The sequence below is a fragment of the Stenella coeruleoalba genome (genome assembly GCF_951394435.1).
Source record: "Stenella coeruleoalba genome assembly, chromosome: 5".
In the NCBI taxonomy this organism is placed as follows: Eukaryota; Metazoa; Chordata; class Mammalia; order Artiodactyla; family Delphinidae; genus Stenella; species Stenella coeruleoalba.
Window position 1 is genome coordinate 14595915 of NC_137150.1, and position 14752 is coordinate 14610666.

General features: G+C 40.0%; 1 protein-coding gene across 1 annotated transcript in view; it reads right to left on the reverse strand.

Moving 5' to 3' along the window:
* ARHGEF26 (Rho guanine nucleotide exchange factor 26) overlaps positions 1-14752 on the reverse strand; it is a 154269-nt gene that overhangs the window by 111015 nt on the left and 28502 nt on the right. Inside the window, exons 5-6 of the mRNA XM_079923069.1 lie at positions 7691-7747; positions 4487-4647 (exon numbers count right to left, since the gene is read on the reverse strand). Coding sequence (XP_079779195.1) covers positions 4487-4647; positions 7691-7747 — 218 coding nt within the window. The remainder of the gene's footprint in view (positions 1-4486; positions 4648-7690; positions 7748-14752) is intronic.

Sequence of the window (14752 nt, forward strand, 5' to 3'; positions counted from 1 at the left end):
AAGTAGGTCCAGAGCTGGGAGGTCAAAGGCATACTGGGACTGCCTGAACTTAGGAGGATTTAGTTCTAATCATCCCAAGAAAAAGAAAAGGCCGCACTCTTTGTAGGAGGGGTCAAATACAGAACCAGTAGGGTTCCAGCGGCCTCCCCACATATGCCTTTAAAGAAGATTACAAAGCAAACAGCTGCCTTGCCCATGGCACTGACACAGGGGGTGACAGGAAGGCATTAAAGACAGGGGCAAACCTTCCACAGCCAAGGGGCCTGAGAAAGGTCCTGGCAGTAATTCTTACCCTATTTGCTTCAATTTTGTCCCCCACGCCCCCGATGTAGTCTCCTTGAATGTTTCTGTGCCAAAATTCTGACCTTGGTTTTCTTTTTCTTTTTGCTCGATCTGTGCATCTCAAGGAGGACACAACGGGCATTTGGGTGGGACAATTCATGCTTGTCTAGGGCAGTTCTACCACCTGTAGGACGTCTGGCACCTCTGGCCCCCACCTACTAATGCCAATAGAGTCTCCAGGTCACTGGGACAACTGAAAACACATTCCAAATGCCCCCAGGAGGCAAACACAACCACCACCAGTTCCACCACCACCACTTAAAAACCATCACTACAAGCTCTAGTATCTCACTTAAACCCACTGTGCCAAGAACGTACATGACTCAAATCTACATTCAAGTCAAGATTTTTCTGGAATTCTAATCTTTTTCTCCTTTCAACTAGACACCTTCCCCTCATGCTCCACAGTCATTTCAAACTTGCCCAAAATTGAATTCCTTATCTCCCTCATTAAGCCCCAACCTGTTTCTCTTACACCCTGGATAATACAACCACCATCCACAGTCAACCAGGCAGACAGTGGGAGGTAAACAAAACTCCTCCCTCTCTCTTGCCAAGTCCTCAGGATTGCAGGTTCTAAATATCCTTCAAGTCCTTCCTCTTAGGACTCCTATAGGATTCCCATCATCTCTGGCTGTGTTACTGCAATGGCCCCAAACCTTTCACCATCTTCACCTCCTCTCTTATGCAAACACCATTCTACTGTCATCTCCCAGACCACCACGTCAGTCCCCTACTTAATTGCCCATTGTGTCCACCCAGCCTTCAGTAAACAGTAAAAACTCCTCAGCAGGCACACAAAGGCCATTACCATCTTCTCTCATCCTCACCTGTGATTCTCACCAGGGGCCCTAGGCCCATAACCTCCAGCATGACCCAAACCTGCCCATTTCGAGTAAGTGCCCTGCCCCAGGATGCCTCTGCACACACACTGGGGATGTTCCATTGGCCGCCACTGGCCCCTGAGGACCAAGAGCCACAGGGCAGATGCCACCAGCTGAAATGCTCTAGAATCCAGGCATCTGGCAGAACAGGAGGCTCCACAAGTGTTGACTGAAATGAACAATTCTTTATAAAGCAGGAAAGAATTCAGTAGGAACATCCACTGATAAATGCACACACCCAGAATCAGAATGACCTTGTCCCTGCCTGTTCGTTTTCATATAGCATCCTCTTACACATAAGGGCTTCTTGGTGACATTTACTGGAAAACAGTGAAGAACCTGAGCCACTGTAAAGAGGACCAGACATCACATTGTTAAGTCAAATGCTGAGCATGTTGTGAGCTCAGCCTCCAGTGAATATACCGCCACCTATAGCTGCAATTTTTCATCAGGTAAAAGTAAAGCAATGAACATAGTCTTGATTATACCACACTTAACAATGCCCCACTTAGTCAGTACTTAATTCAGACACTGATCATTTGTTTATTCAAGAAAAAAAATGAAAATTTTATGATTTCTTAAGACTGGAAACTCTTTCATGGGTAGCACCTGAAGGCATTACCACTTGAGAGTCAGTCACTCTTGGAGCCCAAATGCTGGAAATTCAACAAGCAGGCTTTACATAATGAAATAGGTTTTGTAAATCTTCTGAGAACTTTGAATTTTAAAAAGGCTGTATCTGAAATGAGTATTTCAAACTTCAATAAACTTTTGTAATGTAAGTTATTATGATACAGACACAGGATTACCATGCAGAAGCTGATCGTTCTTAGTTGGAATATAAGAGATCAAATATTACATAGGCATCTCTCCAAATTAAAACACTGTATTTCAAATAAAAACAAAACAAAAAATGTAAAGGATAAAGATATTTCTTGCTTTATCATTTAATGCAGGCCGAGAAGTTTGAGTTTTGTTTTAAAAATGAAAAATGGAAAAAATGTCCAGAATAGCCTCTTATTTTAAGTTACTACAGAAATGAAAACACTTAAATAAAATAATAAGAGATTTGTATTTTCTAAATGAGTGAAATTAAAATAATAAAATTTTCATCTATAATTTAAATAAAATGACTTATTTCAGGGTTAACCAATTATGGTTTTTATCCCCATTTTATATCTAAGAAATGAGTTGGAGAGGTTTAGCAACCTTCTCAAGGTTAACCAACTACCAAGACAAGATGTGATTGCTGGGGCCCAGGCTCCTTCTGAAGCATGCCTGGTACACGAGCAGTGCTGCCGAGGCCCAAAGACTCTCAGGACCCAAAACGTACTCTGTTCAAGAACTGCTGCTACTCAATAGTCAGAACTAACAGCTTTCTCTAGAGTCATTTATACGCTACGAGAAGTGGAGTGATGGCCACACGATTCAAAGAACAATTCCAGAGAGGAGTGAAAAACATGCCACCATGGTTTTCAGGAAACATATTCTAATTAACATCATAACTTACATTTTATGGTTGTCAAAACAGAAATAATTCTTTATAGCGATATAGCTAACATGGAGATTTATTTTCGTAGTTAAACCAAAGTACAAGTTAAAATGAAACTCATTTCAAAATCAGACTCATTTTGAAATCTGAATACCTGTTGAACAGGGACACACCATCTAAGGCTCTTGCTCTTTCCCCTTCACCAACGGGAGAAAGGAGATTTTTCATTTCTCTTACCAAAATGGGCAAGACTGGTACCAAAAAAAACCCAATAGGCTGAACACAAGCAATGACCCAGCTTCTGGAAAAAGACTTCCAAGCTGCAGTGTGTGTCACCACCTGCACACCACAGGCCCCTGTTCTCTAAGGCCCAGCAGGTCCTCTGGACACATATTTTTAAGTATCCACGCCAGTAATAAGTTTGTCAAGATCTTTTCTTGTGGCAGAATCTGACTTCTGAAGTTGTGTCACTACCATAAAATATTGAGAGCGCTCGCTGATCTGACCACAAATTGCATCTCTGCAGTGGCCCCAACTCACATGCTAACCTGTTCAGCACAGATGTTCAATCTTGCAGTTCAAAAGGAAAATCTACCTGCACACAGCGATGGAGCCAGGGATACAAACGTGTTACCGTCACTGCCTACTTGGATTTTCCCTAAAGTGAAAAATGAACAACGTCCAGATTCACAAGGGGTACGCACCCCAGGGACAGATCCTGTTTTTTGTGGGCCCTGAAGCCTGTACAATTTGGAGGCCCTCTAAGAAAAAACTTAGGCACAAAAGCAAATATTTAAAAGGTGCCCTTGCAAATGAGGAGTCTTGAAGCTTAAGCTATGAGTTGTACAGTAAACCTACCTTTGACCCAACCATACAAAACTGCTGATATTCAATCCATTTTGATCTACCAAAATGGCACCTCGGGTGGCTCAACACTGCTGGCACATGGCTCCAGTACAGGCTGTGTAGTTCCCTCGGAAGGACAGAAGAGCTCACCACTGGTGTACAAACTGAGCTTCCTGCACTCATTAAGAATAATAATGGAGGGCTTCCCTGGTGGCGCAGTGGTTGAGAGTCGGCCTGCCGATGCAGGGGACACGGGTTTGTGCCCTGGTCCGGGAAGATCCCACATGCCGCGGAGCGGCTGGGCCCGTGAGCCATGGCCGCTGAGCCTCTGCGTCCGGAGCCTGTGCTCCGCAATGGGAGAGGCCACAACAGTGAGAGGCCCACGTACCGAAAAAAATAAAATAAAATAAAAATAATGGAAACTCTTCTAATAGTGCTTATGGAAAGTGAAATAGGGAAAATCTGTAAAAATCGTTACGGTCACTATGACTGCATTTTAAAAATAATATATACATATCTTAACAAGGACAAGACTATTATGAAAATGTAAACAGAAATAATGTCTGTATTTGAATGGTTTGATAGTGAGTTACCTTGTTTCCTTCCAACTAATGTTGTTATATTATTGGCAATAATTAAAAAGGAAAAATAAAAGGGAAAAAGGAGAAATAGGGAGAAAGAGAAGGAATATAGAGACCTTAGATATAACTGTCTTCTGTGACAATTAATTACACACTTAGCATCTGTCTATACATCAACACCTTGAAACACATCTTAAAATTTATTTCAAGGAATAAAGATAAACGTCAATTGAACAAATGAGAGACTTCACACCTCTAAATGTCTTCCTTTTGACATAAGGCAGCTGTTTGTTAACAAGTAATGTCTTGGCATGACCAAAGGCAAACGAAAGTGAACTTACTTTTTGCTTGCCTCACAGACATCTGTAATATTGGAGAAAAGATGGTGACTCTCTGTTTTGGTCATCGTATCACTCAGTGCTTTAGAATTTTTAAACATTCGTATCAAGATCTCCAAGCTGAGTAAATATGAATGTTCAGAGGATATAACTTCAAAGATAGCCTGATAGAAGGAAGAAGAAATGTGTTATTCATTCCTTCAATTAAAGAATTAAACCTAGCTCTCATAATTCTGCTATAAGAATAACATAATATCTTAAAAAATACAAAAAGATAAGTATTAAAAACTACATTACCAAACTACTGTCTTTATATAAGGCACATATACCCAAATTTTGAGAAATAGAGTCACTGCCTAGAATATAACTAGGAAAAAATGGAAGTATTTGGATGACTTGAGACTGCATCCTGAGGTCACACTTTGCCAGGGGGCAGAATCTCTGGGAGGAAGCTAGGGCATGTCGTAAAATCTCAGTGTGACATTAATTAACCTTTGGGGTCATCTCCTCCAGCCCTGATTTCAAAGCATGCTGCTCTGGGACAGTGAAGATTTATGGACCTCACTTGGGATTCAGAGAAAATTTCTCACAAATACATTTCTTCCCTCCCTTGTGGGTCCTCCTTTCTCTCCCTATGTTTTAATCCAACTAATTTGTGGTTAATAAGAACAAATATTCTGGGTTCATTAAAGAGCGTGATTGGACCTACCCTCAAAAGGTTCTTATCAGCCACAGGAATTCTTTTATATAAACTCATACAACTGAAAGTAATTCCGTCCAACAAGCCACCCTCTCTGCTCTCATCAGTGTCTCAAGAAGGAGCGAAGGACCCTCGGCAGAAACTCTTGGTGTCAGGCACACAGTGGTTTACCTGTAAGCGTTCATTAATTATCAAAAGCCAACCCATATATGTGGAGAGACACCAGCGCCCTGTGTAAGGAACTCATCTAGCACCTTAACAAAATCAGATTCTCCAAGAATGGCCAGGCAGGGAGAATTCCTCCTCAAGGACGGGTAGTGAACATCCTTGCAGGCTTGAGGTTCCCATCCTTCCTGGAGACCTACCCTAGTAACACTGCCATCAACCCCCTTGACCTCCAGGGTTCTTCCCCTCAGTGCTTGGCCCAAAGGGCACAGAAGATTCTCCCCGTGAGACCCTGTGCTCCAGCTGAGGCCGGGTGGGAGCAGTTAGGCACAGGCAGGTGGACACCCCGCTGCCGGTAGGTGAGCCATAATTCTTTAAGTCAGGTTAGTGGTGCTAGTCTCGGGGTTCACCTCTCTTCTTAGCATCCATAAGCTTTTAGAGAAGTCATACTGGTCTAACCTCAGTTGCGCTCCAGGGATTTAAGTGATATAATCATCTAATGAGTAAAGAGTAAGAACATTAAGAGTCTCATTCAACCTGTATCTCGTGTGATTCTGTTCAATCAATACAATTATCATCAGGAAATGTAATGCAAACTAAAGAAAATTCACCCATCCTGACCAAAAATAATGGATTTCAGGTTGTTGATGGATATAGTGCCTTGGAATGACTAAAAAATATTTTCAAAAGCAGAGACTTTTGTAATCAAATCCAAAATGTGAAGATTCAAACAAAAAGATATGATAAACTATACAGAGTAGATCACAGGAAAAGATGACTAAGTGGTAGTTTAATATAATAAGTTTAATGTAATAACTTAAAACATGCAATTGGGTCATCAACTACTTAAAAGCAAATCACATTAGACCTGTTAAAATATCTGTACAGGAACAGAAAGAAACCATAGTTAGATTTGCTGTCATTACCAGGGATTGAACCTGGGCCCTTGCCAGTGAAAGCACAGAGTCCTAACCTCTGGACTGCCAGGGAATTCCCAGTCATTACTTTTTTAAATCACAAATCTAAATAAATATTTTCAAAATATAAGGAAAACAGAATAGGTTTAAAAGAAAAGAAATATTCAAATGGGACTAGGACCCTGGAGAAGCTCTTGAATTTGTCCACAAACAGAGAGAAATATTGTTTATGCCACAATGTTAACCATAAAGAAAAGAAGTACTACCTGTTGTCCCTCACTAGGAGAACAGATTTTTTTTTAAAGTAGTATTTAGAGAATGGAATACTATTCAGTAGTTTGAATAAATGATCTAGATTAACATGCATTAACATGGATAAATCTCAAAAACAATGTTGAATGTAAAAAGCAACCAACCAAAACATGTTCAGAATCATACCACTTATCTACATCTTAACAGATACACACAAGTATATGTACATAAATATACCTAATACGTGATTGGATGGATACACATCGATTCATAATTATAGTTGCCTCTGGGGAGGACAGGAAGGGAATGAGACAGAGGAGGAGAATGTAGGACTTCTATTTTAGTGAAAGTCTTAGTGTCTTTATAAATAAAAATAAGGAAAAAATTATAAATGTAATACATTTTTAATTCTCAGAGACATATACACCAATGTTATATACTATTTTGTTTTTTTAAAGTTAAAAAAATGGCACTACAAAGCATCCTTATATTTTTGTGTTATTTCAGGCCAATGAAATAAGAAAAAGGTATCTCACGTCCTCTGTGGAATTGATTTACATGCATGTATATGCCTAAGCTTCTGTATCTGCATACTCACATGCATAAAACAGAAGGAAAGTACTTTGACAACTTCGCAATATTATTACAGTGAGCAATTTTCTTAAACTGCATTTATTAAACTTCAAGTTATGAAACCCTCTTATTATGTTTTACTTTTTATTAGGTAAACTTTTATTTGGGTATAATTTTAGATTTATAGAAATCTTGCAAAGAGGGTTCAGATTTCCTATACTTCCTTCACCTGGCTTTCCCTATCCAGGGTACATTACATTTTGTCTGCAGACAAATATTCACACTTTATTCAGATTTCACCAGTTTTTCCACTAACACCCTTTTTCAGTTCCAGGATCTAAGTAATGTCTGTTTCATTTTTCAACGTATTTTTTCCAATGTAAATACACGCAGACTAGGTGCTTTGTTAAGTTAAAATGACATTGGTATATTTTAAATTTTCTTTTATGGGGGCTTATGTGTAGTTTTATTTGACAATGATCACATACTCCTTTTGTAAAAAAAAAAAAAACAACAAAATGGATACATCGTCAAAGGAAAATGCTGAACGTAACAGGCACCCCTTGGAACCCTAAAGCATCTGCTTGGTGGAAAACATACCTCTTGTCTCTTTCTTTCTTCCTGGCTAACTGTCTGAGATAATCCATTTCTTTTCACCTAGGGGGAAAAGCAAAATAAAGTTGAGCGCATTTACTTAAACAACTTCTTTATTATGTAAGACAGAACCCTATGCCCTTCAAAAATGAATTAAGAGAAATTACGTGAAATGTTGAATTCAGTACATACTAATTTTGAGTCTCACACCCCTCAAATGACATTTAATTACACTGATAAATTAGCATAGCTCAACACTAAAGAAATGAAAAGTGTCTAGAACACTATCCTATCAGGTTGAGTTAATCTGTTCTACTCTTAGTTCTGGCTATTCCTAAAATACTTATGAAATTAATCTTCTGATTCATAAGTGAAGAAATTCCTGATAATAAAGAAAATGAAGCCGCCACTCTAAGAGTTTACTGCCCAGAACCCTGGTCAGTAATATGGTGTCCTTATTTCATTGAAAGAGTAATTTTAACACTATTTTTTCACAAATATTCAGTGGAACAGCAATGCTCTTTATAAAAACCCAATCAAACAAGGAAAACACAGTCTCCTTGGCCCAATTTCAGCAGTCTTTCAGGCATATTTAATTTTGACAAATAAGTATATTAACCTGATAGTCTTTGGAGAAGCCACAGTACCTACAAGAACCAAGAATGCTACCGTTCTTCTTCTGCAAGTACCATACTTGCAGTAATACAGTTGTATCCCTAGTTGAATCCCTGCGGTTCCTGACTCAACTGCCACACATTTTTACCTGACTGCTGTAGTTCCTATCAAAATTCAGTCTCTAACCCAAAGAGTAGAGGCTGAACTATGAACTCCATGGAGGCAGGACCTGGAGTCTCTTCTGATATACCCGGCACTGAGTCTGGCACATGAAAGATATTCATGTTTTTCAGTTAAAGTTTAATTAGCAAAAGGTAAGGCCTATGCAAAATACCGACCAATTAAATCCTGCCCTTCACAGGAAGAAGAGCAGGAAGACAGTGCCCTCCCCTTGTGTGAAAAATTAATAGCAATAAAAAATAACAAAGGTCTTCAAACGTTTGGCTACCATACTTCTCAAAAAAACCCGTAAAAACCATGTTCCCTTAGACCCATTTTTAAGTTGGCATCTCAGATTTTCATCCTAAACTTAAAGAATTTTAAAGATACATTTTGGGGCTTCCCTGGTGGCGCAGTGGTTGAGGGTCCGCCTGCCGAAGCAGGGGACACGGGTTCGTGCCCTGGTCCGGGAAGATCCCACATGCCGCGGAGCGGCTGGGCCCGTGAGCCATGGCCACTGAGCCTGCGCGTCCGGAGCCTGTGCTCCGCAACGGGAGAGGCCACAACAGTGAGAGGCCTGCGTACGGCAAAAAAAAAGATATATTTTGCTGCTAATTGTAAATTTAGACATTTTAACCGTGTGTTATTTTAAATGTATCCAATGAAATATAAAAACCATGATGACTAAATACCTATTGCATAACATCATTCATTCAAAAATAAATAAGCTTTTCTTAACAGTTGAAGATTTTACATTATTCTTCTTTCTCCTTGAAATCTCATTTAGATGTCAATCCCACCCCCCTAAGATTCCTAGTATAATTCTATATGTCAGGGTGTCTTATTAGTCACCCTAGCATACTTTAACACAAAATAGGTTTTTACATTTAATTTTCTAAAATTTCCTGTGACCAATAAGCTTTAAGCATAAAGACTCTTCTGTATTGTACAATCACTACAAATAGCATTACTAATCTATAATCAAAATGACACAATTACTTCTAATTTCAACGCATTAGCCCTAAAAGTAAAATTTTACTGACAGTGCAACTCTGAGTGAGACGGTGGCTTAATTAAAGGAGGCTTTGCTGAAACCAGTATTTCAAATTGACCCCATTTTATCTTGTGCCTGTGATTTAACACGTTGAGACAGGGCACCAAAGTAAGATTTGATACGGCTGAGAGAGATGGCTTTCTTTAGAAAAATGGCAAAAGGGGTAACTGTGAAAGTGGAAGTTGGAAAAAAATAAAAAACATGGTGTAACACTTTAACTGCAGATACAGTCTCAGCTTTAGAAAAAAGAATACCTACAAGTTGAGAATCTGGAAAATGGTCCCCTTAAAACTATTCCTGCCCACCTCACATCATCTTGCTGAATGCCCCGGGGTGTGATGCATATCCCAGTGTGAAGACCGCTGGCACACAGTTCTCTACATTGTGGGGTCAGGGTAATAAACAACTACATGTTACTGCCTTTAATCTGATTGTTGGAAAAGGTTAGAAAGCAGTGCAGTAGAGTAGACAGAGTCCTAAATCAATAGTAAAATCAGCAATCATTTACTGAGCACCAGGAAATACGCTGTGTATTTTATATCCCATTCCCACTGAATCCTCATAAAAATTCTAAAAAGCCAATACTACTTTTATGCCCATTTAACAGATGGGAATAACAACTAAGGCTTAGGATCCCAGATCACACAGCTAATAGGTAGCAAGGCCAGGATCCCCATCCAGGCCTGTCAACTTCAGGGCTCCCACTCTTAATCATGATATCATCAGGGATAGGAACTCCCAGCTTTCTATGAGAGGCACCCCATTTCTAAGGTTGGATGATCACCACGACAACCCCTTCTAATGCCAGGTCTGTACCAAGTCTCCATATGTTTGTTTTCATCCCCCCATATCACGGCATGTTGTAATGCCTTACCCACCATCCTGACCCTGGGTCAGCCTGTCAGCAAGAACTCATGGCTAAAAAGGCTTCTTCAAACATTTTAATAAGGTAGGAGACTGGACAGAAGAATGAAACCGTTCAGAGCTGCTCCCATTTGGTTAACCCTGAGCAGGAACTTCACAGGATTTCCTGCCTGACACAAAGTCCTGACAGATCAATATCCCAGCATCACGCCCACTGTCTCTGCAGGTGAGGTCACCAGCAAGAATTTCCAGGCCACCGGCATCTCTATCCACAACTACTGCTGACTTCAAGCCCGGAAATCTTAAGGGGAAGAGAGCGAAGCATGTGGGCTTAGAGACCTACCCAGATACAGCTAGTTTACTGAGGGATAAAGAGTACTACATCCTATCAAAAAGAAAAAGAAAAAAATCCCCAGCTAAAGTAGTTGCTCTTCTGAGGGGGGAGAGAAGGTAGTTTTGAAAAAGGCAAAGTACTAATTGCATAGGATTATCATCTTTCACTCATAATACTAATTTAAAAAATGATAAAATATTCCTTTACCCAAAAAAGTCATCAGTAAGAGACCAGCAGCCCATACAAAACTGACCAAAAAGAAAAAAAGATTCCATGAAGCAGTCTTGGGTTATAATTAAGAAAACGGGCACATTCAGGGAATCTGAAAACTGGCTCTGGAGAGCTGTGATGAGCCAGCTCCTCCTGGCTGGCTGCCAGACCACTGCTCCAGGTCCTGGCTGGACAGGTTCTTCTCCTGAGCCAAGAGGAAGCATTCTGTCCACCTGAGACCTTCCACGTTCAACTCTAAATTAAGCAGAGCAGGTGCCTGGAGGTCGAAGGTCAAGAGCAGCAAGATTATTTCAGAGCCTGAAGAATTTGGAAGATGAAACCAGAGAAAGAAGGGGAGAGAGGTTATAAAACAGGGCCTCACAGAGACCGGCAGAAGGCAGGCAGGAGAAAACTGGGGGAGAATGAAAACACAGAGCAAAGTGTCAAGCGGAAAGAAGCAAGGAAAGAAGGGGGTAAGGGAGGGAGGGAAAGGAAAGAAGGAGAAAGAATGTGTGCAAAGATTTTAATAGTAAATATCTCTGGAAATTTTCTATTCAACACCAGTGACCTTACTGCTAAACTGAAGTAAAAATCTTTGGAAGGCCCAGGCTCTTCTTTTGCACAAAAAAAAATGTGTATAAAGCGTATGTTTATACCTATAGTTTTTACATTTACATGTTTTCTGCAGTTTGCACAGTTTTGCTAAGAGAATCTAGCAAAATTCTCCAAGGGTTCTCCTTGTTTCCATGTATGGAAAAGAAAATACACCAGCTTCCAAAATGGATTCCTATTTTGTTATCTAAAATGAAAGAAATTAAATTGTACAGCCTCTTTTTTTCTTTTTTAAATATATATTTTGCAGTGGGGGCTCTGGCCCAGCACAAACGGGAACACACAGACAGCCAAGCAACACTCCTTTACAGCTCTCTTCTGACCTCACTTGAACTTTCTCATTCCTCACTGGTCTAAATTTTTTATTTAACTATCTCATCAAGTAGAATGACATAAGTAGTTTAATGAAACATTAAGAACTAGATTCCATTTGGGGTTCTTGATTTCGTATAATCTAAGCAATTCACAAAACTCTTCAGATCTTGCCATGGCAGACGATAAACTCTAAGGAGAAAGTGTGAATATATGTCAATACTGTCAACATTTGAAGCGGATAAAAATTAATTCAAATAAAACAACAAAACTGTAGCTCACAACTACAGTTCTGAGATAAGCTGAAAAATATGAACATATATTATGTGGCCCGTCAAGACAGTGAATGCAGGGAACTCACTAATGTCATAACAGTCCTAAATTCATAATTATAAATTATATTTTTACTGCTGTAACTGGATTGAAATTCTCCTCCCATGATTTTTGTAACCAGTATATTTTCCATGTTCAAAGAGACAGAAGTTAACAACTGGCTAAAACTAACAAAGGACAGTAGAAGATACTTCATCTATGGATATGATAGTCGTACTAAACCCAAGATATAGTTTCCGAAATTTATAAAAGCGTAAACTCCCTAAAGTACAGACCCAAAAGTTAATTAATGGATACTCCACCTAAAATTGACGGCGAGTAAGTCAGAGAAAGACAAATATCGTATAATATGACTTACATATGGAATCTAAAAAAATGATGTAAATGAACTTATTTACAAAACAGAAATAGACTCACAGACATAGAAAACAAACTTACTGTTACCAAAGGGGAAAGGGGGGGAGAGATAAATTAGGAATTTGGGAGTAACATGAACACACTACTACATATAAAATAGATAAACAGCAAGGAACTACTGTATAGCACAGGGAACTATACTCAACATCCTGTAATAACCTATATGGGGAAAGAATCTGAAAAAAGAATAGATATATGTATATGTACAACTGAGTCACTTTGCTGTACACCTGAAACTAATACAACATTGTCAGTTACCTATACTTTAATTTTTAAAAATGGTTAAAAAATAAACAAATAAAATAAAATGGATGCCGATTTCCTTCTTGATACTTTGCCAATCTGAGCTTGTTAGATGACTGTCCCACAGAGGAACAACCAGGCTTTAGGTAGTAATTCCACTCCCGCATTCACCACAGCTACAGGTGTTTTCACCTCGTGAAGAACTGTGTTAGGCAAACCATAAGCTTTGTGCAATATTCCTTGGCCTTTGACACCACTGACTGGAATAGGTAATAAGCCAGGTTCTCTGTACCTCCAACAGAGCCCTGAGGTTGCCATTTATACAGAGCCTATCTACAGGATAGAGTCGGCCCTGTACTTGTGGACAGAGCCAAGATGAACTACACCAGTCACCTGGCTGATCAGATGACCATTTTCTATGGGGTAAATGAGGATATGTCCTCAGGCCCTCTGTGACTTGACAGTGTTTCTAGATAAGACAGGTGCACATTCCTTCTGTTTTTCACCGCCAGCCAGAGAAACCAGAATAGGAGGGCCCCCAAAAGACTGACCAACCAAAAAGGCTCAGAAAAGTAGTCAATTAAAAATTAGATCAGATATTTATAATCCAAGATCACACAGGCCCCATAAAGCACTAATGTCCACTGAATACCCATGGGAGCTAAGACCTTTAAACTTGGAGTTACCCACTTGCTGAAAATTGACTGTTTTATTCATGTCTCCTGGTGATTCGCTATTCATGGGCTTCTATTCTCAAGAGTTCAAGTGGGAAGAAAATGAATTGCAAAGTAAAACTACACCACGTGACACAATCACTCCTAGGTCCTTTCTACAGACTTAACACAAGCCGAATAGCCCCTGAATTATAAATGAGCTAGAATTCTTTCACTCCCAACAACATGGGAACAGCGGCTCTCTGAGTGTATGTCTGAAGTTCCTAACGTGAAAAGTCTGCCACAGGCCCGAAACACTGTCCTCTGTAAGCAGTCCCTGCAGGCTGTCTCGGGCCCCACCATGTCCACCGAGAAATCACTGAGATACCTTCCACCTAAGCCACGAGCTGCCGCAGAACATGCACATCAAAGAGCCAGAGATCTGGATAACCAAAGATCAGATAAATGAGGCCAAGATGGGGACAGTGCCATATTTTTAGGGAGGAGCTGGTAAATAGAACACTATTTTTTAGAATAATGAGAGGTAGAAGACAATGGCCCATTTAATAAAATCATATGCTTAATTTAAAAAGATGTCAAGTAACATGTCAGGGACCTTCTCATTCATTTGTTCAAAAAACCAGATCTCCTCTCTGATCTACATTGTTAAGGTTAATTCTATAATCCTCACCAAAGTTCTTGCATCTCAAGAAACAGCAAAGCTCCCCCAGCCTCCCAGAGGTAACCTCAGGTCTGCTAAAACCGTGGCAAACTCAGATAAGACAGGCCAGGGCTTGGGGCTCTTACCCTGTAATGGCCTGAGTCACCCTCTGCAGACAGAGCCAGGATTCCTGATTGAGCCCCAGTTACTTCAGTACAGATATGAGGCCGAGGGGAAAGACCACAAACAGCAAGCTCATTAAATGTACAAGAATAAGTTGCTGTGCTTTGTATGATTTGGGAGATGAGTATGCATTACTTCCTTTGCAGCCAGCCCTCGTAAACCAGCATCCTATATCTAGCCAATTCCTGATTCAGAGGACTGAATCTATTTCTCCAACTACCAATGTATCAAATGCTTACCACGCACCAGGTACTGTTCTTTCCACGCATCTAAAACGTCTAACAATGCCGCAAGGAAGCTATTACTATCGCTATTTTACAAAAAAGAAAATGGGGACACAGGAAAGTTAAATCGTCGTTAGCCCTAATAAGTGGCCAAGCTGGGATTCAACCCAGGCCCGCTTGCTGCCTCCAAGGAC